This window comes from Columba livia, chromosome 12 (genome assembly GCF_036013475.1).
Source record: "Columba livia isolate bColLiv1 breed racing homer chromosome 12, bColLiv1.pat.W.v2, whole genome shotgun sequence".
Classification (NCBI taxonomy): Eukaryota; Metazoa; Chordata; class Aves; order Columbiformes; family Columbidae; genus Columba; species Columba livia.
Window position 1 is genome coordinate 9,736,943 of NC_088613.1, and position 26,727 is coordinate 9,763,669.

General features: G+C 39.8%; 1 protein-coding gene across 7 annotated transcripts in view; it reads left to right on the forward strand.

The window, feature by feature from the left end:
• IL1RAPL2 (interleukin 1 receptor accessory protein like 2) overlaps positions 1 to 26,727 on the forward strand; it is a 363,126-nt gene that overhangs the window by 179,639 nt on the left and 156,760 nt on the right. For 6 of the 7 annotated variants that reach the window (XM_065077816.1, XM_065077813.1, XM_065077814.1 and 3 more), the window contains 3 exons: positions 5,675 to 5,948; positions 19,559 to 19,745; positions 23,308 to 23,461. In XM_065077816.1, coding sequence (XP_064933888.1) covers positions 5,675 to 5,948; positions 19,559 to 19,745; positions 23,308 to 23,461 — 615 coding nt within the window. The remainder of the gene's footprint in view (positions 1 to 5,674; positions 5,949 to 19,558; positions 19,746 to 23,307; positions 23,462 to 26,727) is intronic. The other variant, XM_065077818.1, reaches the window with a different exon arrangement.

A 26,727-nucleotide genomic window follows, 5' to 3' on the forward strand; every position in this document is an offset into this window, starting at 1 on the left:
TTTTTTTGTTTGTAAAATGCAGTTAAAAAAATGAGCACATTCAGAGTCAAAAACTAGTGTTCACTTGACTCGAAGGGCGAAGCTGTAACTCACAGAGAAGAAACATCGCAGACACTTTACCTGAACATCCTTCTCCTTTCCTGCCCATTTGCCATTCGAGCTGGGCTGTCCTGCTGCTGGAGAAGGCCGCCCTCCTTTGCAGTGCTGCCAGCAGAGGCTTTTCCTCCTCCCCTTTAAAACCAGGTACCTGACTCTCCATGTCAGAGATGAAGTGGGTTTTTATTAATTATTATGAGAGTGTCCTTTGACCATCTGGTTTGGTAAGTCCACTAAGCTAAGGGAGCTCTACAAACAAAGATCTTACCTTGCTTTGGAGGTGACATCTGTGATTTTGAAGAGTGCACAAAGTCTGTCTTGTCTGAAATGTGTTCTCTGACCAACAAATGTATCTCTGGATATTGGAGTATTTAAAGAGTCACAGACAGGGGTAGGGGCTGCTGGTTGCTGTCAGTTTTCAGGAGGCTCAGCTCCCTGACTTGGTTCACGGTGCGAGGAGCGAGGAAGGGCTCTGGGAGGAGGTCCAGTGCCAGGGGACCCCGTGCTGGGCTCAGCCGACAGACAGGTCTCATATGGCAGCGCCGGGCTGTGATGAGATGCTGCCAGGGCTCTGTGAGCACCGTAGCACAATTAGCGTCGGGCAGCCAGAAAGCCAGAGATGTGAAACCAATTACGTGTGCTGAGCCTGATCTAACACCCTGACCCTTTGTGAAGATCTTGTCCAACCAAAGCTATTACAGGCATTACTGTGTTTGCTCAAATGTAGGGTCTCTTTTCTCCAGAATCAACATCTGAAAATACCAAGTTGCCTGAAATTCATGGGCTATAACTGATTTCTCCCCTTTAAGAGTCTGAAAAATTTCCATCCCTGTTTGAACTTCCTTAATGGAGTGCATCTGTCATTGCTGCATGTCTGCAAGCCCCAAGCATGATGGACATCAGTTCCTGGAATCTCCTGTTCTGTAGCTAATGTAGAAATAAAAACATAGTTCCTGTATCAGAGGATTTTTTTTTCTTCTGACTATGTATTTACAGTCACAAGCATTACTTGCCTTGCGGAGCAATAAATTTAATACATTAGCTAGTTTATTTTTTTATTATTATTATTTACTTGTAGATTATTTCAATTTAAACTTAGATTTTCAGGTAACAAGGTAGGCAAACATGTTTAACAATGCCATGATATAAATTGCTGTAGGTGACAGATCCCTGCAAAAATTATTACAGGCAGATTCACAATGCAAAAAATTATTTATATGACAGCCAGCAGAAAGACAAATTACTCAGAGACTATGTACATGCTCTTCTATAATTGCTCATAAATTATTATGGTTCATTTTAAAATGCATCTAGACTCCCTAGACAAATAGATTTATTTAGAATAACAGGAAATTACCAGGAAATGTTGGGGAAGGAGGTGCAGTACACACTTTGGGTGACTGCTGACATTAAAGTACAGTGACTTATTGTCAGCCAACTTAATCTGTGATTTGCTTAACAATTTTGAAACCTTCATTTTCAATTCACCATCTCCTCAGGTTGCATTAGCCTGGATAGAGAACTGGGAAGGGCCCAGTGGGGCGCACTGTGATTAACTGCTGCTGCATTTCCCTGCCTGTGGGGGACACATCAGGACTCTCTCCTGCACCCTTGTAGGGCTTTTGGGTACCTGAACACTGTCATGTTCTACCAAATCGGATTGAATTTAGTCATTTGGGTCAGAAGTTATGCTAATGGGGTGGGGGGACTGACAGATTGGTGGGCAAACCTCTTTTCCTTAGGAAGCTGCGCTAAAAATGGGACAACGTTTTCCATATCCTCACAATGCTCCAAATTTCAGAAAATATTTCAAATAACTGTCTTTATTGAAAGTTTCTAAAATACACCCACAATAGATAGGATTTAATTTGAATGGGCTTTCAATCAGGCACTTATTAAGGATTAGCTGATTATTGGGTAGTAGAGAAAAGATATACATGCATTTATTATATAATAAGTGCCTCTCTCTAATGCTATTATTTTTCTCTTTTCACGACTCTGATTATACTACATATTGAGAGCCAGGCCAACAAAAATGACAGCAAACTTTGTTCTGGATAATGGAGTGCTAAACTGCACCTAAGCAGCTCCAGCCATTTGTACTGACAGCTTGTAGAGTACTCCGAACACATCTAACAATGCTTACGCTCCAGTGACTGACAGCGCGGCAAGAGGAAGAATTCCAGCTTCCACGTGAGCGCGGGAGCCTGACCTAGATTTTAGCCTCTACAGCTTCATGAGGGGAAACATTCTGACTCTGTATTTAACAAGAAAAAAAGAGCAAGGGGAAAAAGTAATTTTCTGTTTGATTAGTCTTTCTTGAGTAACTATGATTTAGTTGAGGCGCTCTGTGAGACTTCTCCCCTCCGCAGATGTCATTCCCTGATAATGAATGGTTACGGGGTTCCCGGGTGCAGTCCTGTCTGTAATTCCCCCCTCCGGCAGGCAGCCTGCCTGCACCTTCCACCTCCGCCGCGCTCCCTGTGTTGGGCTCAGCCTCACCGCTGGCTGCTGGAATTCTTCCCTTTGGATGCTGTTAATGGGAAGAAGGTCTCTAGCGCTAATCTTCTTTTCTTTCTTTTCTTCTCCCGAGGTGCAGGTGCTGAGCTGGGGTCAGGTCACCGTGGCCGGTGTCCCCACGGGCACACTGGCATGGCCAGGGCTGCACCAGCCCCACAGGCTGACTGGAGCTGGAGATGAGTTTAGCTGCTCTAATGACATGGCTGTAAATTACCATTTGAATATCTTTTGTCTCTTCCACTGTGCTTTATATACTCCAGCAGCTGTAATTTTGAAAACAAAGTAGTAGAGAAGCGCGTACTAGAAGGGAGAAGAAATTCTCAAATTAAAGTGGAAGATGAGGCAGATTGAATGACACTGAAGGATGCTTAATGTTTGTTTGAGCTGTGCTTTGGCAAGTTGTTTGGTGTGGATGTAGGAGAAATTTTATTGGAAACAGAGGCATTTTCAGTTTCCAAAGCTGCATTTCCATATTGGGTCAGTACCTATTTCTGTAACTCTTCCTAACTGCGACTCAGCTTGGTGAAATAAATGACAAACTGGCACCTTTCTGCTTGACCCACAAGCTTTCCATGTGTGTCTGAATTTCAGTTCTTTTTTACTGTGATTTAACTTTGCTGAACCAGCGCGGGTTTGGAAGCATTAGATGGCATGACAGGATTAGATTGACAGAAGATTGACAGAATTAATTAGATCAGCTGAATTAGTTTGGCTGTGAATTCCAGGTCTAGGCATCCCTATTCATTTCAGCTTATGCCCTCTCTTAGACTTTTGTGACTTTGCTAAAGCAGAGGAGGAAGGTGCCTCTGAGATTATCTGTGTGTCCTGGGGAACAGGATGAGCCATCTGGAGAGCTCAGCATTGCCCTTCACATCTCTTGCTGAGAGCCCAGCCTAAAATGCAGGGCTTAAAAAAACCACAGAGTTTTTGTGAGGAAGCTCTATATGGAGTGCATTGGTACTCGCTCGATGTAAATACCCTCAAAGCCACCTATAGAAAATAATTTTCTATATTTATGATGTCAGAACCAGGCTTAAATGTAAAAGTGGATTGGATGGGTTTGTAGGACCGGGAGATTTGGATTCTTTTTTCCAGCTCTGCTGCTGGTTGCCCATGTGTGTATAACACCATCACAGAGAGAGGTGAATGGGGTCCTGGCAAGAGAATGGTTGAGGTGCAGTGTGCAGCTTTGGTCATGGTGAAGCGTGTTTTAGACCTGGAGGGAATGCACTGACAACAAATACTTCCAGATGTGATTTTCAGGTAACGATTATCCAAACTCGTCCTATTCTCTGTGGTACTAAGCTGTGAAAGGGAGAACACAGAGGAAGAGGTGATACTGCAGCAGTGAAGAAAAGGAGAAGTGCATTAAAATGATGTATAACATAACCACATTTATTTAAGAATGTATCCAATATCAAATGGCAAATTTAAACAATGCAAAAACTACAATTACTTTTGTACCAACCTAGTACATTAGAAGTATAAGTTTTGAGTAAAAGATTTTCTTTCCTTCTTGAGCCTATGTTAGTTTGTTTTTCAGGTAAAGTTTGTTTTCCAACAAGCTGGTACATGGAAGTTTATGTTTTGGAAATGTATGAAAGTGGTCAGTGTCAAGAGCTTTAAAATATGGTCGCAATACAATTAAAGCTGATTTATTCCAGTGAGGAAATTAAAACCTTCCATTTACCACTGTTAGTTCTGAAAGATTCAAGAGAAGCCTGAAAAAATGGTAGACAGAATTTTAAGGCAGTAAAAGGCACTAAAGGACTAAATCTGATATTCTGTCACATACAGAAATTTTGGATCACTACATTTGTTTAGGAAGTAAATAAAAAAATCACTTAATGAGTGAATACTATTGAAGATATATATGAATTGTAGAGTGTATGAGAATATTTAAGACTTAGAACCTGAAAAATTATACTGTAAATGTAGAAGAGGCAACTTGAACCTTACGTGGTTGAATTTGGGGTGGCTACAGCAAGGGTAAAGATGCTCCACTTACATACAGCTAGGTATGATCAACAAATTCTAAAAGCTATACATTTCATCAAGTCTATTGATTTTACGTTGTGTATTTGTCTATTGATGACCTGCCTTTGCAGACTTTTTCTTTGGTTGCATTATTGGTTGACTTCCAGGTTTACAGTTTTTCCAGCAATAAAAAGATTGAATTAAAAGGTCTCTGATATGTGTTATGGAGGTACATGTTCTGTATGCATGTTCTGTGATTATATTGTAACTAAGGTGATTTAAAATAATGGGAGAAAAAATTGTAAGGCATAATCTTATATTAAAACTGGCTGACATGTTTGTTTTTAAATGGAGATACCAAGAAAACTGTTGCAAAAGTTTTTGCTGAACAGAGAATCAAAACGTCCCTTTTAATATTTGTGTGATTCCTGTATTAAGCTTGATTGCATAGGTAGCATGTGGTACTTTTATTCTGTTGTATATAATATGTATCTTTACAGTTTGAGTGGGCTGCAGGAAAAAAATGCTGTGTGGAACTGCCTTGAAAAGAAAATGATAAATGTCACATCTGATATTTATTTTTTTATGTAACGTAATTAGCACAGGTGGATGGAAGTGTTTTAAGAGATAAGACTTGGATCAGATGCCAATGTATATTTTCTTCCAGCAAGGAATTAGAGTTGAAAACTGGTTTACTGGAGCAAGTAGTTAAGGAGAAAACACTTTATTTATTAAAGAATCAATATTTTGGGAATGAAAATAATGGTATTCTAAAGAAATGGAATTAAGCAGGCCCAATGTGGTCTATATGTTGCATGCACATTCTTGGCAATGCTAGGTTAACAGCTGGACTTGATGATCTTAAAGGTCTTTTACAACCTAAATGATTCAATGATTTACATGTAACTAAAGAAGGTGTACAAAACCCTTTAATTGCCGATAGCTGCTTCAGGTTTTTCACATTGTTACGAAACAAAAGTTCTTTTGTTTTAATTAATTGCACTTCATTTCACAAGCTGCCTTTCACTATCTTTAAAAATATATCTGTATCTAATATTTCTTTATTATTGTTTCGTTTCAGTTGATGGTTGCATTGACTGGTCAGTGGATCTCAAGACATACATGGCTTTGGCAGGTGAACCAGTCCGAGTGAAATGTGCCCTTTTCTACAGCTATATCAGAACTAATTATAGCATGGCCCAAAGCACAGGTCTTAGGCTTATGTGGTACAAAAACAAAGGAGATTTAGAAGAACCCATTATATTTTCTGAAGTTAGGATGAGCAAGGATGAAGATTCAATTTGGTTTCATTCGGTTGAGTTGCGAGACAGTGGTTTCTACACATGCGTTCTAAGGTGGGTATTGTGTTAAAGTCTAACTATAAGAATGTATAGATTGTCTTGGTTAAAAAAAATATTTAAATTTAGCTCTCAGGATTAAGATATTATTCCAGTTAATATATACTCATTATTTTTATTCTCGTAATTATATATGCCACATAATGCTTTGTCTCAAAATTTGTTTCCCTAGTAATTAAACACATGCTTTCACTTAATTTTTTTTAAGTCCAACATTTACAAATTCTGAACTTGCCATAAAACTTCAGAACCGGATGCTTCTTAAATCATTAAGTATTTTGCCAAAGTAATGCTCTTTTTCAAATGCTCTAAGTTATTAAAGAGTTAGATACAGTTTGAATTATTCTGATGGGGTTAGGCCATGGAGAGTTACTGTTCTGTCTGGTTTGATGAAATGTTTATTTTGATACACAATTATGATTTGTCATAAATTTAAGCAGACCTTGTTTGGTAAGGCACTGAAATTAGTGTCTCAGAATTATTTTGGAACTGTTGGATGAGCCTTAAATTAAGCATGTGCTGGAGCTCATGATTTCCATCATGTGGATGTTGATGTCAGCTCTGTGCCTAAAATGAGAAGATAAAACGAAGGACTCTCTAAGAATAGATGAATCAATGTCCCTTAAATGATCCAGTTTTGAATTTAAAACAGTTTACAGACACTTCATATGATGCAGTTCTAAACTGTTTGGTTTAAGAGAATGAAGCGTGCTTCATCCTTGTCTGCTGTTCCATACTGAAATTGTACACAACTTAGATGAATTTAATATCAAATATTTGCAGCAAAGTAACAGCGCTGTTCAGAGCCCAGAATTTGTTCTCTCGCTATGTCTGTTAAGTCTTGCTGCCTTGGCTCAACTGCCTCAGTTTGTTTTAATCCTGAAGAACTGAAATCAAAGGTGGTGCTGTGGTACATAGTGGTTTGTACTGGGAACCAATGTCCAGTTTAAATATCAGATGCATTTGCCAAACTCACTAATAAGTTGCCGCCTTTGGAGTTAATTGTTCTTTTATTAGCTGCTGTGGCACAGTTTTGATGTAATGTGAACTCTGTGATTTTTAAATGTTTTGTGTTTACATGTTTCAAGGGAGCTGTACTTCTTCCATGAGAAGTCACTGTTGTGATAATCAACTTAATAGTTTAATACTCAGGAAATATTAATGCAAATACTTTGTGAACAAAGGAGAATTGATCTTGGATCAAATTCTGGGACATACTTTTTCTGATAAATTTCAAAGCTCTCTGCTCATTTACATGGCAAAGTAATTTTGTTAATAAAAGGGAAAGTTCTTATATAATTCATGCATTCTCCTCGTTTTCGGATAAAAACTACGTGGCATGCTTCTTGCAAGGCATTACACAGCAACAAGACCTTCCTTGTTGGTTATGCAGTTTCCCTGTTATGGCTAGAACTTTCTTACATAATATGGATATTTTTGTCTTTTTCGGATTTGTTAGAGTGCAGAATATTATATATAGTGGTTACAGATAACAGACTGTATTTCTTTCTTTACTGAATTAATTTTTCTTCCAAAAATTTGGTAATGTATGCTTGCTGTTGTTTATGAAATAATAGGTGGCTTCAAATAGCTGAGGAAACAGCAGTAGTAGTTTAATTTCATTAAAATTGGGCTAGATGTAATGTCTGGAAATATGATCACACTTTTGTGGTAGACTATTCACAATATTAGGCATGTAATTTCAGCTTAATTAATCCATTTTTTGGAGGGGGATAAACAGCTGTTTGTGTTTCAGTCACTAACTAGGATCACCTGTTTTGTGAGAATGAAGAGGTCACATGAGAGCAGCGATTCTAGAATAAGATTTCATAGAAACATTAAGGTTTATGTTACAAATGCTTTCTTTTGTAGACTGAACGAGTACAGAAAACGTAATGCAGTGGAAATGAGGAGGAAACTGTCCATCAGTGTGCAACACTGGGTTTAGGGTTACATGCACAACTGAGTCTTTTGTTTCGGTAGCTGAATGAGAAAAAACAAGGAGGAAAGTGCTTTCGGCTCTAAGATAAATGTAAAACTTTTGTCGTTTTTCTTGACAAAGAAGTTTTCATTTGGGTCTGCAAATGCAATTCAAAATTGAATTGATGTCTTTCTAGCCACTCATCAATGGCGTGGGAAGCCGGGGTGCAATTCCTTGTGCTGCTCAAAGGGTGAAAACCCACATTTGCGTGTCCCGGTGGCCGGTGTGTGTTGCAGTCAACCACTTCAAGTCTCTTGCCTTAGAACTGTTCTTTCTGAAGTCCATGTTTGTCTGTGCAAAAGGTTGCGTGGGGTCAGAATGGTTGGATGTGATGCTGAGGCTGAGTGGGGACAAGAGGTCCTTGTCCCAGAAGAAGTTCATGGCTTGAAAGGATGGGCACACGCTCGCGCTGGGGAGATCTTCTCCAATGGAAGGGAATTGAACACCAAGGGGTTTTAGCAAGTCATACATGAAGGTTGTGACAGGCAATAGTGAGAGCTGTGCTAATTGACCCTCCCCTGACGTGTTACTTTTTTTCCCACTCAAAATGAGAAAACTGTATGGGGAAAATGGCACTTGCACTTTTGACTCATTTCACTGAATTTCCTATTTGTTGAAAAGCTTCTTCACAACTCAAAAAAAACCCCAACAAACAAACAAAAAAATAAGCCCTGTTTTTCAAGAAGCTGCACTTTCTGGTTGCTCCCGGGTGCTTGTAGGATCAAGGGGTGAGTATCTTTAAAGCAATTGGAAAGAATTTTTCAGAAGCTGCTTCAGAAGGGTAGATATGAGCCGATGTGACAGTGATTTGGAGATGGGTAAAAATTAAATATGTCAGTGAAGTCTTTCTTATACAGAATTGTCATTTCAATAATAATAGTATCTGTTTTGTAAATGAACCTGTAATACCGAATATAATTAAGGAATATTAGAGCAGCATAAATGAAAAAGATTGCTTCTCCAGGCTGAAGAGTTCTGATACCATAATTTAAGTATTGCCTCTCCTTTATTAACCAGTTAGACATTGTTACATAGGCAGATGTGAGTATGTGTGTATAATAGGAACTGATTTTTGCATTAAAACTTCTCTCTTCTCACAATACATTTTGACATTGAGCTGACTCTTGGATGCAAACCAAACGGTGGTATTTTTCTCCAGTGTTAAGCATGGCTGTTACATGTTAAGGAGTCCTGATTCTGCAGGGGCTTTTAAAAGAGGGCAGAGTTGAGCTGTGTCAGCTAATCCCCACGAATCCCATGCATCTACTTTGTTTTCAGGTGCCTTTTCTGTGCCAAATCAAGGATATTACAACAAGATCCAGTGATGTTCAAAAGGGATCTTGACTAATGGATAGATGTGCGTTTCATTACAATTCCCAGATAAAGGCTGGGACATTTGTGTTGTGACTTTACTGCCCAATATGGAAATGCTGCATTTGGGAAGGCTGTGCAGTTACAGTCCCTGGATATGCCATTAATCTTCTAGCACCCACCAATGCTGCCTTCAGATAAAGCTGTCAGCGCTTCTGTTACAGAGGGCTGGTGTTCTGGGATTTTCACATCAGCACTCTGGATCGAAGCATCTTCACTGAAGGATTCAGAGGTGACAACACCAAAACCAAACATGGAAACTAAAATAGATCTAAGCGCATGGGGTGGCCCTAAAGTTCTGAGTATATAAAACAGTAATTTGCCAGATTATGTGCTGCCTTTGCTCTCTGAACAAATACACTGTTTTTCCTGTGTTAAAAGCCTCTGTTTTTTAAAGAGGGAACAAGAACTGGGCCTACTTAGATCTTCTTAAACTGGTGAAAGAAGATGAGCTAAGGAAGAAATCTCAGCAAAGTTTAGCTGCACCTTTGCCCCCAGCAAGGGACTGCTCCTGGAGCCCTTTCTTCTAACTGGACCCAGCTCTGAAATAAACTGAAGTACTGAATAAATGCTTTATGAGCAAGATCAGTAAAACATTAGTGCGTATTTGCTGTTAGTTAACTGTTGGTGAAATAAAATAACTCAATTTCCATAATGTGAACCAGGAGGTAGAAAGTCTGGGTGTGCAGGGAAAGCAGGGGGTGGATGATTGTCGTCTCCAGACTGCCTGACGGAGCTAAACCTCGATTTTTGTGCAGGATGCAGAATAACAGGGTAGTGAGGACCTTGAATGCCTATGAGAAAATAAGCCTGCAGATCTTTAATACCAGCATTCGATGCCAGAGAACTGTCAACAAATCAGGTTATGAAAAGGCATATCCTTTTTCCCTTACTTTCTCCCTATCTATCTGCACAGTTCTTAATGTAGAGCAGCATTGCTCTGGACATGAACAGAAGAATCCTGCCTTTGCAGAAATATTGAGATATTACTTTCTGAGCAGTAATAAAATAGACTGATAGTAGATTTTAAGCCTTCAGGCTTCTGAATGTCTGTGGAGCGCATGACCAGCAAATCAAAATCAGATTTAGACAACTTGGAGGGGCTGTCAATAAAACTTCATTTGCAGCATAACCTTTGTGCTCTTGCTTCAGTGGGCGTTAGAAGGACCTGAGGAAGTTGTTTCAAATTCCTACGACCTGGATACTGCAGTATGCACCTATCATCCCAGGAAAAGTTGCCCCACTTTCTGAGCACTGAAAGTCTGGCTTCTATGCAAAAGGAAAGAGGAGTTTTTTTCAGGTCTAAACAGGAAAGTTGGACTAAATTGTAATGTGAAAATGTGTAGGGGTAAGGTCGCTTTCTCTGCAGCCATCTCTCATGGTTCTTACAATATGTGTTTTAATACAGTTATTCATTTTGTTGGTGGCAATATCTTCTCATTATAGAATTTTTAATGTTCAGGTGCTTTGGCTTTATTCAGTGCTCAACAGTTCATGACAAAGGTAATTTCCAGTTTAGTCATAGAACACCTCCTTCCATGTGTGTCACAGGCAAGTGCTTTTTTATCCCATAGGTTTACTCTGTAAAGATCCAATGATACTTCCTAGCGGTCCAGTGTCCTTAACCATCAGATGGCTAAGAGGAGCACATCTAAGTAGCTGATGGATTACGCATCTCGTAGTTGCCTCTCAGACTTCCATGCTGTACTGTCCCAGGCATGTCTGTACAAGCCAGCTAAATTTCACATGTAGAGCAAGTACATGGATTCAGCGTGGCATAGTCTTCACAGGCTCTGTATGACACTGACATCAAATGTCACCATTAAAAGTGGGTGACATTTCCCACATTAAAAGTGACTGATTCTGTATAAACAAAATCCTTGTGATATATGGTATTCAATACCTGAATACAGCGTTAGAGTGGATACAATGTAAAGTCAGTATGATTCATGACAAAATAAAATTTAACTTGCTGAGATATAATGTTTTGACATTATCAATACACAGGGGAAAGTAGAATCAGAATACTACTTTTCTATCTAAAATTGTGTAAAAACTAATGGTGCCCCTGCAAATCATTTTGATGACATTGTGTTTATTGAGAGAAATCAGTTCTACATGTTCTTTTCACACTTGTAGAAAAATGAAGATTTGTTTCTTTTCCTCAGTGATATATTTCGATTACCCTCCTTGTCTAAAGCTTTAAAAGAGAAAATATTCATCCTCTGTCTTTCTGAAAGCTGGTGTTTACTGTTGATGAGAAGCTGCAGGAGCAGTCAGGGCTTCAAGCAGAAGTGCCCATGTTGCACTGTGCTTGGAGAGCATTCAGCAACTTCCCTGTTGCAGCAGCACTCACAAGAATGAGAATATTGTGTATCCTTCAGCTTTCCTCATAATAAAATCTCAGCTTTTGATACCTTTAAAATGACTAGCATTACCTCCTAGTCCCAACAGGCTGTTGTTGTGAGAGCTCCATGTGCTGCAGTGCATCAGTAACATTTCAGCTTACTGTCACTGTTTGCTTGTGGAAAAAATACCTTCCCTGGTGGGCTTCAGACCTTGCGTGGTGGAGCGAAAGGATGCAAAGTTGAGTGACTGCTTCCTCATGAAGTCAGATTTGCGTGCAAGGAGACTGCTGAGTTCAGCCCCTCTCAGCCATCTCCTCTCCAACATGTCAGGGAGTTTTCATTTCCCTTCCGTTCTACAAATAACAGTGAGGACAATGTGCTTACCCAGGTACCACTCCTGTTCAAACCCACATCAGGCCAGCTGTAACTAGAACACCTCAGTAGACAATGTTTTGTGTGTCCTGTGAGTGGACAGACAAAGGGAAGGTTTCCAGAGGAAATCCTTTCCATCCAAAGTACAAGGTGACAGAACCATAGGGTGTTAAACTGGTATTTGGTGAGTCATCCTAGAGGGTAATTTCTTCTTTTCTGGAAAATATTTAAGGGAAGACACAGCCATGTGAACTCTGCTGCAGGACTCAAACAGCTCTCATTGCAAATTGACATAAGGACATTTACTTCAAGATTCTTCATGATTTCATTCCTTGTATACCCGATGAGATAATAACTGATCCACTGGCTTGCGTGCTCAATTACCCGTATACAAACTGGTAGGGGGGGCGGGGGGGGCTTGACTTTCCTCCTTGAATCTACAAAGAGGACTTCCATGCGTGAAGATGGATGTGCTCCACAGGTTTTGTTCCCAGAGGCAACAACATCGGAGAGGTTTAGCAATGCAGGCAAGTCTGGTGTGTATCCTGAATGCAACTTCTGTTTTGCCTGCTAGATGTCTAATAAAAAAAAAGCATAGGGGGCTAGATACACTAATTCACCCACTGTGTGGGTTGGAAGAAATAAAGGAGAAAGTGTTCAGTGCTCCCAGAAATGGGGTATTGCAAATACAAAATTAATGGAAGGGGATTTCTTAATACTTTCTTGGGAGCAGTTGTCCCTGTGCCTCAGATTTATGTCATTTGTAATGGGGCTCTTCTGTAAGACAGTATAATTTAGCAGTAACACCCAGAGTTCTAATAGAAAATTATTAGGAAATGAATGAAAAAGGCTTAGTCATTTGCAGTAGCAAACTTCAGGGCAACTTGCTGCCTTGTAATTCTTAAGGACAAGGAAGAAATTTTCCCTGAGAGCAAACACAGCCAATTATAGGATTTCTTCTGCTGGTACAGGATGTGCTGAAGCTGGTAGAGACCAGGTAGTTCATGAACTTAGGTGTGATATGCTGAGATAATGTGGTGTTCTTTTGGCTTCTACATTTATTCTGTATTCTGTATTATATTTTCATATAATTATCTCTAATAACTAACATTTTTGAAGATTTTAAAAACCGCCACTACCAACAAGAAAACAACAACGCTGTTGACCTGTGTGATTTAACCTAAATGCTGGGAGGTTTTCCCTCTGTGCCTGAGTAGTCCCTGTTGGAATGACTGACTGCTGACTTGTTTGTTTTTCAATTGCTTCAGCCACAATGCAGAGGTCAGCAGGCCCAGTGCATCTGTGTGTGAAGACAACCAGAAAAGAAATCGCTCCTCCTGACTCTTAACCATGCGCAAAATCAGGCTGGCTGCCACTATCCTCAGAGAGACTTAACGTGATGTTAGAGATTATCACTGAATTTTCAAATCGTGGCCTTGCTGTTACTGACTGAATCACTGACTGTACTGAGCACATCCTGGCAATTTTTTGTGTCACATTTCCCTCTTAATAAGGATGTTATCTGAAGTCCAACTTTAGAGCTAAGCTTTGGCAAGAGAGAGACCCAACTCTGAGAAACTCAACCCAACTGCTAGATCTCAACATCATCTCTGCCCCAGTATCCAGGAGACCTGAAAACTGCCTAAACAGAACTAAACTGACAGAGGGGAGCATAGGTCTGGCTTTTAAGTCCCTCAGGTGTGAACTGTATTCCTGATGGTTAACTTGAGGAGGCATACCTGAATATCTGCATTTCAAGCTGTCATTCATGTGAACCTCTTGAAATTACCTTTCAGTGACTTTGCTTAAAAGTTGTTTCTTTTGAATAGTGATTGTATGGCCTTTCTTCATTGTAAAACATGAACCTCAGGGACATCTAGTTTGTTTTCATCAAGCTCAAATTGTCATCTTGTTTCTAGTGAGTCTTGTGCAGTGACTGAATCTTAGGAGAAAAGAAGTACAGAAAGAATAAAAATTCTTAAAGAGTGATGAGTTAGCTTAGCACAAATCCTTTTTCTACTTGAAGGGAATGAGGCCTTGAATGGTACTTCTTTCTGGATTCACAATACAGGCCTCTGTTGGAGGATCAAAGGAAGAAGAGATGATGCATGAACATCAGATTCGTAACATTATACTGTTTTAGCACTTTGCTTTCTGAGATTATACTTCCATTTGGTTGTTTTCTTTTACTAGTAGGGTGTTAAAAACCAGCCAGAAATGAGAGGCAGCATATGGTTAGGTTTTCTCCATATCATGCATAGGAATTGGTATTAGAATTACAGTTATTATAGCATGGAGCAAGCAGAATACAAGACATGAATATCTGGAGTTGTGCCAAGGCCAGGTACCGCACACACACGTGCTGCAGAGTCACTGCACCTCTTGGCTTGTGGTTCAGGGAGCAGCTACAACATTGCTTGCTGTTGAATTGCTCCTCTTCGGGCATTGCTCACTCACATGAAGAATTGATATGAAGAAAAAATCCAAAAACTCTGAAGGACCTGTGATTTATAGCCTCTGAGAGTGATTTACACCATAAACGGGAATTTGATCTTTTCCAGACAATGATCCAAACATGTAGCAGTGCTGGTCACCAAGAAATAAGTTAGCACTTGAATGAAGCCTTGGAAGAGTAAGTACTGATCCATTTGTTCTTAGGAAAGATGTTTTGTGCAATTTGAAAAAAACCCCAACGATAAGAACTTATTTTTTAAGTGGATCACCAAACCATGGCCTCATTGATCTGAGCAAAACAAGCTCACAATTTTGCTCACTTTTGTGATGAGACCTGTTAAACTCCCTTGGCTTTCCCTGTGGCTTCCTGTTGGATCCTGAGCTGGCTTCAGTTTGTGGTTCAAACCCAGTTCCAGATGCCCTGGGGATTACAGATGCCACCAGAACCAAGAAAGCTGCTTTGTGAACTCTGGCAAAGCTAAACCCTTCTTCACATTTCCAGTCCAGAGAGTAGGCCCAGTTTATAACTAGTCCCTTGAAACAGTGAATTACAAATGTTAGCTTCAGTGTGAAAATATAAGACCATTAATTTTTTTCTTTGTACTGTGGAATGATTCTTTCTTTTCTTCCCTCTTCCCATTCCCCATATGACCACTGCTACAATCTATAGAAATGGAAACCATTGGAAGTTCCCCTGGAAAATGAATAGTTTGGAAACATTTTGGAGAAGACAAATTATTAAAATACCCACTTTCAGACTCACAGGCTTATTTCCGTTATGTGGAAACTGGTTTGTCTGTAGTCTGCCTGATTCATTTGGGTGCCAATGTTCTCTACTTAAATTTTACTCTTCTTACCTGGCTTCACAATACTGAGAACACCACCTCAAGCCCTCCATCATCATCCTCATCCACATGGAAGGCACTTCCTTTTTTATTCCTTTCAGCCACTGATTCTGACAGCAAAACCCAGGTTACCAGATTTGCTATTGTTGTCTCCTGTTCTTTGTGTGTTCCAGCTGTCCTCATTAAAAATGGTCATAGAACCTTTCCTGCCAGTCTGTAAAGTGCTGGGAAGCACTGACCTCCCCCACCAAGCTCCATGATGACCATGTACTGAAAACAAAAGTGGATTTTCCTTTCTATAATTCATAGGGCATCTGTTCAGCTTTTCAAAGAAAAAAAGCAATAAATTTAGGATTCATGCTAGTCAGTCTTCACATCTTTACAAAAAAAGTATTTTAAAAGACTCTTAACATAAAAAACCTAAATGCAGCTCATCAAGGAGAGCTGTTGTGGGCACAGAGGTCCTGAAAACAACTGGAAAGAACTGGGTCCCTCCCAGCATAGCAGCAATGTGGGCTTCCTGAAGGATCTCTGTAGGTGAGTTCCCATCACATCAGCATCCTGTGTGGTGGCCAGCACCATAATATTCTTGTCTGCTTACCCAGGTGGTAAAAACAGTGCTGTAGTGACTCACGATGCCTTTGAGAGCCCCTTCCAGAGTTCTTCCACAAGCTGTCACCTTCTAGAGAGCCCCTTCGTGCCACAGGCCCCACAAGGGAAGGCTGCACATTCCCATGTGCCAGCGAAATCAAATGCACATTTTTCTGCAAGTTACAGTTTGAATTACAAGGGTTTTTTCTGTGTAGGAAAATTGACTGGTTCATCTACTAATTCCTATGTGGAATGAACATGCTTAATTCTATGGTAGTCTTCTGGGTAAAACAAAGGCAATGTATCTTTTTAGGAAGCTCTTGTCTCATAGCATCTGAGCTGACAGAAAACTGGTAGCCGTGGGCACCTCCAAGAAGAAGTTGGCACAGACTGAGTGATGAAGTCCGTACCGTCCTGGGAGCAGCTTGCCTAGCGCAGGGAGGAGCGGCTCCTGGCTTCTGCCAACTTCAGCTCCCAGACTTCTGCCTCAAAATTAAGAAAAACAGTGAGGCTGATCACAGTGCTGTTTCCTTTTGCACATGACTGAAATATAACTGTTACCCCGAACTGTCTAGATTAAAGGAAAGCTGCTGCTTCATTCACTGGAATTCCTGCAGAAGTTACCCTTTTCTGAAATACAAGCAGTATAATACCAGCTAACGTGAGTGGCTGGTGAAGAAGTATTCATAAAGCTTTCAAGTCTAATGCTGTTGGCTTAGTGAGGGCTTTCTTCATCATGAGCCTGAATAGATTAATTGTCTCCATCATGGAGTGTGAACAAAAGTGATAGTCCTCTCCAGGCACTTAGTTTTCTCAGTTCTACTCAATTCTAATTGTAAATAATGAAAAGAATACTACATTTTTAGGCTGTGGTTCCAGGAAGCATTTTAAATTGCAGTAGCCTCCAGCGCTGTTCAAAATAAAATCTAAATAATGCAAGATTGTTAGCAGAAAACACAGCAGCATTAAATAACACCAAGTAATGGACAACTATTCAAAGTCATTATTCTTGATTAGCCTGGATCATTATTACTGAATGCATGAGACCTTATTTGCACTCAGAAATACTTGTAGTCATTCAGGAAAGTTAAATAGTCATTACTGATTAATTACTGTTGATTATACTGAGTGGTTGTATCCATATTTTGTGGATTTTCAGTGCTGTATTAGGAAGCATTGAAAGTTTCCGAATATGTCTTGTTTTATTCCTACAAAAAAAGGTAGGAATCAAAAGCAAGTAGGTTGGGAGGAAGTTGACTTATATTTCCTAAATCATATAACTATTTCTGAAAAACACACCCCAAATTATGCCTTTTTTTTTTTTTTTTTCAGTCCAGAGAACTTTTGTTTCTGGTAAAACAATATGATTTGGGTAGTTTGTGAGGATGAGAGTTTTCTATAGCCTCTCAACTGAGACACATCGTGGCAGTGTGCAAAATGAGCCTTTCCACCCTGAGGTGAGGGGCAGAGAAAATATTCTCCAATTCTATTACATAAATGAATAGGCGGCATTTTGAAGAGAAGGGAGTAAGAAGGGGGAAGTCTGTGGTTCTGCTGAATATGTAACACGATGCTGAAAACGGGATGTTTCTGAAGATTGCCTGTTGATTTGCCTTGCAGATGTCTCTTTCTGCAAATACCTGCTCATTGCACACCTTTGACAAGAAGCCATTTGCACAGTGTTTTGTCACCACTTGTTTAGCATGAAGCTTAGTGCTGTGATGAAATGTTCCTATAGACCTTTTATTTTCTTCCTAACTACAGGCTCGCTTGACAGTGACATGTTCTTGAAACACTGCATAAAAAAAGATTTGTTATGGAGTGTGTTGGATTCTTATTTAAAGAAAAAAAAGAATTAAAAGCATTGTCCTGAGTGTAATTGGAGGGAGCGAGCAGCCGGTATCAGCAGTGCCAGGGAGTGACTGGTGGGTCACTTTCCAGGTGCGCAGGGCAGTTTTTGTCTGCCATGCCACCCTCGTGCCTCAGCTAAACCAGTTTGCAGCAGGGCTGCGATGGAAGAGGCGGTGGCAAAGCGGCGATACCTCCTGCAAGACCTCACCACAACTGCCTCAGATGGTAGTTGCTACCCAGCATGTCGATTTTCCTCCAGGCTTTTTTTGGTTGTGGCGCAGTCGATTAAAATGACAATATGATGCATGATGGGAGGAAGAGCCTCATTATGTTGTTGCTTGTACTTTGTAGTTTGCTTTTATAAAGGACTCTGTTTGCCATCACACCTAATGAAGGGCAGAAGCTGACAGTCTGGCTTGCAGCGATTATGTGCAAAGTGCAAATGCTTCGCAGTAACACCATGACAAGCACCAGTTTCGGGTTTTTTATTGTGTGTCTGATAACTCTGTTAAAGTTGCTAGTCTGAAGGAATTTAATGTAATGCTATTTTCATGATCGTGAGTCACAGGAGCTGGGCTCGTTTTGTCTATTCTACCCTGATATTAAGAAAAACTAGGTGTAGCTTGCAACCCACTTGCCTGGTTTTAACTCTTTCAGGCTTCTTTGGGGATAGCACAGGTAATGGTTTGAAGTGCTAAGGGATGAGATTTTTCAAGATTTTAAGACCAAAATATATCTGTGTAACCACCAGTGCGACTTCTCACGTGTCTGCGCTGAGTGCTGTGCCAGGCGCTGGCCGTGGGGCTGCGGGTCCCTCTGAGGGAGCTGAGGGGCTGCCTTGCACCAGACACAGCTGGTTCCAGTTGGTTCCAGCAGCCCCAGTGAGGGCACAGCTGAGCCCCTCAACCAGGCTGGCGGCACCTCAGGGAAACCGATTTTCATTTGCAAATAATTAAAGTATTTTTTCCAAGTCGTGAGTCTGTTTTGCCCATACAGTAGTTCCCAAGTGGTCTTCTTGTCTTTATCTCAACCCATGAGCTTTTTTATCAATTTTCTCCTTTCCAGCCTGTTGAGAAGGAGAGAGAGGGCAGCTGGGTGGCTGACTGGCAGCCAGTCCAGGCTGACCCACAGCCATATAGAATCATAGAATCATTTTGGTTGGAAGAGACCCTTAAGATCATCAAGTCCAACCATAACCTAAATCTAGTGCTAAACTGTGTCCCTAAGAGCCCCATCTACATGTCTTTTGAACACCTCCAGGGATGGTGACTCCACTGCTTTCCTGGGCAGCCTACCACGTATGACATGCTGTAGGATTTTATATAGCAGTTCCTTCAGGGGGGGGAATTGTTCCCATGTGAAGTGCTTTAACATCCAGCACATAACCCTTCTTCTCACATGTATAGCACTGTGTGCTGGAGTGAAATCTCCTGAACGTGGGAGAGGAGGAGTGTGTGTGACACACAGAGGGATTGGGACAGTGTATCCTGACCAACATTTGAGATGCCAACAGGTTTGTGTGTTCATAGACTTGCAAGCTCGAAAGAGCTGCTGTGTTGGGTTAGATCACTTGTCAACAAAATTTCTACAGCATTATTCATAGTAAATCAGAAATGAGCCTTTACATTTTGTAGTAATTCCTCTGTGTTGGAAATGCACAGCATGACAGTCACTATTTGAATGTGTTGCTGAAGTATTCCTGAAGGTGAGAGCTTAACAAAGAAACTTACTGTGCTGGAACAAGCGTGCTAAAAAGGAGGTATGGTAAATTAAAACATCTTTCCATCCCTGCAGAAACTCGACATACTGCATGAAGGTGTCCATGTCCTTGACAGTAGCTGAGAATGAATCTGGGCTTTGCTACAACAGCAAGATCAGATATCTGGAAAAATCAGAAGTCACTAAGAGAAAGAAAATCTCCTGTCCTGATATTGAGGATTACAAAACAGCTGGTCAAGAGCCTGATGTGGTGTGGTATAAGGTAACTGTTGCTGTCTTATTGCTATTGTGCTGAAACTATACAAAACTTCTCCTGTTTTCAGTCTGAAGTGTACAGACGGCCTTTTCTGAGCCTGCAGTGGTTTTTCTTGGCAAATTATACCCATTGTCTTAACTTGGACCAAAGTCTGATATTTGAAAAGCCATCAGGTGCAACTTGCTGCAAGGAACAACGAAGAAGAATAAAGAGCTGGAAGTCACAGGGGAACAAGAACTAGGCAAGAGGAAGAGTTCAGTGGGGCCTGTGGAAAATAGAGTTTGTATTTTAGGGATAAAGGCAGAATGAATTTAGGACAAACTTCGTTCAGGTAATGGAGACAGAAACACATGAACTAGTTTAATCCTAAATTTTGAGTGCTTGATTTGCTAACCTTAACAACGTTCTTTAAAGATAGTTATTTTGTGTGAAATAAGTAATATGTGTAGAGCTGCACATTTTCTTCGGGCTTAGCAGGTAGCATCAGAAAAGAGCAGTTCTAAAAGCTGTCACCTGTTTCTATTTTTTTTTACAGAAATCTCACATGTTGTATCTCATAGTAACAAAATGTGTGTCATAACCCACTATTAGTATAAACAAAGGGTTTTTTTTTCAGCCTTTGAAGCTGTTTCTCTCAGCATAGGAGCGGGTATCTTCAATGCTGTTCATACATAAAATATATGTATTCAGTAAAGTCTGACATATTGGAGAAAAAAGGGTATCAGAGAGAAACTCTTTCTTGCACTGTCTACCTAGGTATTGTATTACTGAGCACCAGATCACTGGAGATCTTATTTTTTTGCAAGGGAACACTGCAAAAATAGTCTGGCAGGAGTAATCTTTAGCCGTCAAGAAGCACAAGTCAGTCTAAGGAAGATGCCTGTACAACCCCATATCAACGATGCTTTGGGCTGACCAAGAAAGGGAGTAGGAGTGTCTTTGTTCCATATACCCACACCTGTTACCTGGGTTGCACACAAAAGTTGTGTGATACTGGGCTGGGGTGTGACAGCTGACTAACAAGTCATCACCATGGTGAAATTAAACAGAATTGATAATGGTGAGACAATCAAATCCAACAACCTCTAGTCTGGCTTGATAATGAAAAGATACATTAGTGGAACAACCTACTACATATACCTCCTTATCAAAAATTAACAATAAGGTGCTATCAGTTCAGTTCTTAGACAACACCTATGTTATGTGGACCTGAGTCAGGAAGCTCAGTAATGTGAAACGTCAATGTAATGCAGAAAGTATACATGTCAGGTTATCCCTTGAAAGTTATTCCTGAAACAGGGTTTTGGAAAAATATTCTAGAGGGTATTATGGTGTTAAGTGTTAATACAAGTCTTCTTATTCATAAGAGCATAAGTCCAGATTCTAGAAAATAGATAATTACTTGGATTTCAAAATAATATGGTAATTAATGGAGTAACCCCTGCAAACTGCAGTGTGGGATTTAAGATCATGCTGAGTGAGGCAATGTGTGTAACAAAAAGTAGGTTCCTTCTCCCAAAGAATAAAGTGATATTCAACTTTAGGATCTGACCCTCACTTTCTGAAGAAGTCATCTGTTTCCAGTCATAGCACATGGGATCCTGAAGTTTTTCCCCACTACCTTTGTGACTGAGTTTGGCATGTACCTGAAGGTGTGATCAGCCACCTTCTTGTGTAAATCTGCTCCAGGGGCACTTGGGGGGCAATTCCTTTTCAATATGCTGAAATATTTAGAGAAGAGTTTCGTCCAAGGGGAGAGCATAAGTTGTCCAAAATCGAACAGTAGATAAATATCAGGAAGTCCTTGAAATTCCTTCTTTTACCTTTGGTTGAAAAGAGAAATCCTTATGTTCTGAAGAACCTGTCAGTTCGGTGGTAGTTCATAGAATCATAGAATCATTTCAGTTGGAAGAGACCCTCAGGATCATCCAGTCCAACCATAGCCTAATCTAACTCTAGCACTAACCCATGTCCCTAAGAATCTCATCAGAAAGGACAATAATGGTGCAAATTCATGTTCAGGACTCTGCCTTCCAGAAGGCTTCTCTATGTGAAGGGATTAATGAATCTGAGCCAATAATTGCATTAATTTACAGGGAGTTAACTGTAATTTAAGCAAGCTCTTAAAATAATTATGCTTGAATAGATTTCCACATGCACACTCAGTAAGTAATAAAACATTTGCTATGAGAATTTGTTTTAACAGTAATATGAACTTCACTTCTGGCTAGAATTAACACTGCATGAAATATTTATTTCTAGATTTCCACAATTAATGCCATTGATATACACGCAGCACTGTTACATCTCTTAGGACTGTTTTGATTAGACGTATAATGATTTTTTTGAAATAAATGTTTGTGTCAAGGCTTGATTGAAAGAATGGGATTTAACAATAAGAGCAGTTTAATGAAATATCAACTGGCAGAGGAAAAATTGGTATTACATCTAGAATGCAGAGTCAATCCATTTCCACCATCTATTTTCTACTACTGGGTTGAAGGAAGGGCTGTGAAAATGATTAAAATGTAAGTAAAGGACAAATAGTTATTATCTGCCCTACAAAAAATAGAATTTTTGAGGTGCTGCCACTAAATTTCATAGAAGGGAAAAAAGCATGATAGTAGACAACTTAATTATTGTGGGGAAAAAAACCTAAAAAATTTGAAATCTCTAAGGAGAACAAACAGGCTAGAAAAAGAAACTTTCAGATTGTTCTGGCAGGTGAACACAGTGCAAAAGCAAAAGAGAGCAATTAAATTGGTTGTCTTTTAGAGAAATTAGCAGACCTCTGACAGTAAAATCTGGATTGTTTCCACAATATGAAGACCAGTTAGATTTTTTTGATTGGTTTGTTTCTTAACCAGTGGTGAAAAAGACCACCATAAGGAAACCAGGCTTCCTGAATTCTCTTGCTCACAAAACTGCTGTTGTTCTTCCCATTTTCTTCTCTTGGTACGTGGTTCTAGCCTGAGATTGTGTGTAAAGTTTGCCTTCAGGCTAACTCTTAACAGGTGTTGCCCTTACTCCCTTCAAACAGAGATGCCTTTTAATGGTCCATCCTAAAGTAGAGGTCTTGGCAGTTGTTCATCATTAAAAAGAGAAGATACTTAAGCGTTTCTTCAGGGCACCATGTGTTAAACACAGCTTATGTGATACAGTGGGAATCACTGAACCTTAAAAATATTTCTGTTTAATTTCTGTCTTCAAATTAATTTCAATTTCAGATCTCTGTGCTTTCTGCAATTATATTTGAATTGCAAAATATATTGAGATGGTTGTTTACTTATGTAGGAAAAAATTCTTCATGGGAAGGGTTGTCAGGCTTTGGAACAGGCTGCCCAGGGCAGTGGTGGAATCATCATCCCTGGAGGGGTTTAAAAGGTGCATAGACGAGGTTCTTAGGGACATGGGTTAGTGCTAGAGATATGTTAGGTTGTGGTTGGACTGGATGATCCTGAGGGTCTCTTCCAACTGAAATGATTTTATGATACCAAAAATGTGATTAGGCAACACTGTTTTATGTCGTATAAGCTGAGTAATTTTTGCAATGACTTTTTTTCTGCAGGAATGTAAGCCAAAAATGTGGAGAAGCGTTGTAATTCAGAAGGGGAATACTCTGTTAATACAAGAAGTCCAGGAAGAAGATGGAGGAAATTATACTTGTGAACTAAAGTTTGAAGGCAAACTTATACGAAGAACAGTTGAATTGAAGGTTACTGGTAAGAATCTTTGTGCTATGCCAATAGAAAAAAATAAAACTTTGCAGTAATAAGAAAAAGTGGTTTTCACATGTCAGTGAAGATATTTGATAGAAGTCCCGAGCAAATCCCAGTAACTGAGCAGTCCCAAAGTAGTATAAATTTACATCAAGATCTTATAAAATTCCACAGAAGACTACTTCTGCCATTTGCTCTGTACAAAACCTGGACATGATGGTTATAAAGCAAAAGGTAGAGCAGACCTTAGTCCTCCCAATTGCTGGAAGTAATTCAGACTCCAGTTTTTGTCTTCATTGCTAAACAAATGAAAGGTTGACTGAATCTCTAAAACAGGCTTTTGGTGACGTTTGTCCTAGAATAGAACACAGCCAAAAGAGGCATCTTGAGTTTTTTGTTGTTTGTTTGGTGCATGTTTTGGGTTTGGTGGTTTTGGGGGTTTTTGTTTGTTTGTTGTTGTTGTTTTATTTTGTCTTTGAGGGATTATTCTATAGTTTTGAGCTTTGGTTTAATTTATGAGGTCAATTTCTCTAGTCTAGGGTTTGGCTTTAGTGAAGCGTGTGGCATAACCTGATCCAAGATCGAAGTTAGGGGTATTGGACTGTCAGGGGGAAAGTAACCTTCCTTACAAGAGGACATACATTGTATGTCTCTGAATCCACGTAGTAATCTACTGGCCAACAGTATTTTTCTGTCTCTTGATGTCAGAAATGAATGGGTATAAAAGTATTGTTTACCAATATATTCCTGATCCCTTTCCTTTCCACTGTGCAGTATGACATCTGTAATTAGTATTTTGCCTTCAGTGATTGTGGAACTTTGCAAGTATCTGAAAACATTTGAGTTTTTTTTCAGCATTTCATGCAAAACCATATAAACAAATAGTTGGGTGTTTTCCCATCTGTGTTTTGACATACTGGTTAAAAGGGGGTCCTACTTGAAGTAGTGATAAGTAGAATTCTACTTTCTTATATCAAAATTAATTAGTCCATATGATATTTCTAGTATGTTCTTGAAATACAATTGTTCCCTTTATTTTGAGTGAAATCCATTTTTCTATTCTTATCATTATTCCTCTTTTAAATGAGTTCTTTTCCCTGTGTGTGCCAGATTAATATATCATGTGATTCTTGATTGTCCATTTTGCCCATGGGCATGTCTCTAACGTATTGATTTGACCTACCTGACCCCAGACCTGTCAAATGAAGATATAATACCTGCCTTGTGGATAGTTGCTATCCTAGGTAGCATGCTGGTCTTCAACCAGAATATGAACTAAGTTTGACAAAGTGAAAATGAGATGCATCTAATTCAATTCCCTATGATGGATATTCTTTAGATAGCAGATATTCTGTGCTCTCCCTCTCATCATGACCTTGCTTGAACTCATGTGTTCTCTTTGTTATTTGAACAGTGTGGTATATTCATACTTCACAATTTAGTGAATTTGTCCTAAACTAACTGTGTATTAAAGTTATCTGTTTTATTAAAATGTTTATGATCTGAATTGTAAAAACTGTAAATATGGAATATGCAAGCATTCACCTTTTTGTCAAATGCTTGAGAACCAGGAGATTGTTCTCCTTGTAATTTGGTGTGAAATTCATATTAAATCGCACTTTCTTTAGTTTATAAAATCACATATGTTAGTAAAGGCCTTTTCCAGATCTGAAAGGGAGATGTATCTGATGTTATGTGTTTGCTGGTTGAATCTCTCGAGACACCTGGAATAGGCTGGTAAGTTTATGTAGATGATGACAGGAAAGTATGGATTAGAACTAAGAATGTAATACATAGAACCATGTAAGCATATTATCTTATAACTTGTTGCTTCACCAAGTTTCTCCTGTTTCTGTTTTGTCTCTGTTTGTGAATTTTATATGCATGTGGGTTTAGATGTTTATGGGGGAGAGGTCAAAGAAAACTCACACAAGGAACAGGAGAGGATGACTTGTGTTCTATGGCTGGCCACATTGGGTGGAGGGTCCTGAGGCAGATCAGATCACAGGCTGGAAGCAGGTACATGACACACTCAGGGATGTTGAAGAATACGTCTCATGGGAGGAAGAAGGCAAACTACATAATGGTGTAGTCGTTGATACATCCTGAGAATTTGCTTTCCCTGGGGCTAGAGCAAATCTGGGTTGGAGGCTTCTCTGGACATCGTCCTGTCCAACTCCCAGCTCAAGCAGAATCAGCTACAGCAGGCTGCCCTGGATTGTACCCAATTGGATTTTGACTATGTCTGAGAATACAGACTCCACAAAATCTCTGGGAAAGGCTGTCACTACATTCATCAGCCCTTGCAGTAAAAAACTATTTTTCTTATGTTTAAACAGAATTTGTTCTATTTCAATTTGTGTGCCCATTGCCTCTTATTCTTTCACTGGGCACCACTGAAAACAGTCTGGATCCATCTTTGTTATATCTTCCCACCAGGTGATTATACACATGGGTAAGATTCCCATGAGCCTTCTTTTCTACAGACCAACCCACCCCAGCTCCCTTGGCCTCTTCTCATATAATAGATATTCCAGTCCCTTAATCAGCTTTGTGGCCCTTCATAGACTCATTCCAGTATGCCCATGTCTTTCTTGTGGTGCACTGGGCCACATTATTCACCTCTCTGAAAACAGAGTTCTCATCAAAATACTGTACCAGGAGGAGCGGGGGTGAGACCAGAGCTCAGACAGCTGGAACTGCTCATCTTCACCAGTATATGCTAGCAGTGATTTTAAAGGCTTACCAGCAGAGCTGTGGTAGAATTGTCTCTGCTAGCCTGCTTAGCAGATATGGAGAAAAGGATCTTGCCTACTATTTTCTTCTGCAGGAACTTTCTATTGCTGTTACTTATTAACATGCCTGAATTGGCATTTATTGGCAAGTGGCTGAGCTTCTCTGTCAATACAGATTTTGAAAAGCAAGACCTTGTTGGCCACTGCTAGCAGCCATGGTAACCTGAAATTGTCATTAAAGAGTTATTCTGAAAGTGAAACAGGCAACTCCATGTCTTCCTTAAGCAAGGAGAGCTGCACTGCCATAGGGAGAGAGGAGGTCAGGCTAGATTCCCTGTAGTCTTTCATGCATTTGCTGAAGTACACAATGCTTGCGGTACCAGTTGAGTCAATTAAGTTATTTAAGTTATCTCTTGATCATAGGACAAGGATCTTTCCTTTATAAAGTTGCATCAAATCTGGTACATGAGGTTTTTAGTCCTTTTTGGAGATTCTGATAGTTATGGAAGTGACAATATGAAATAACTGATATTC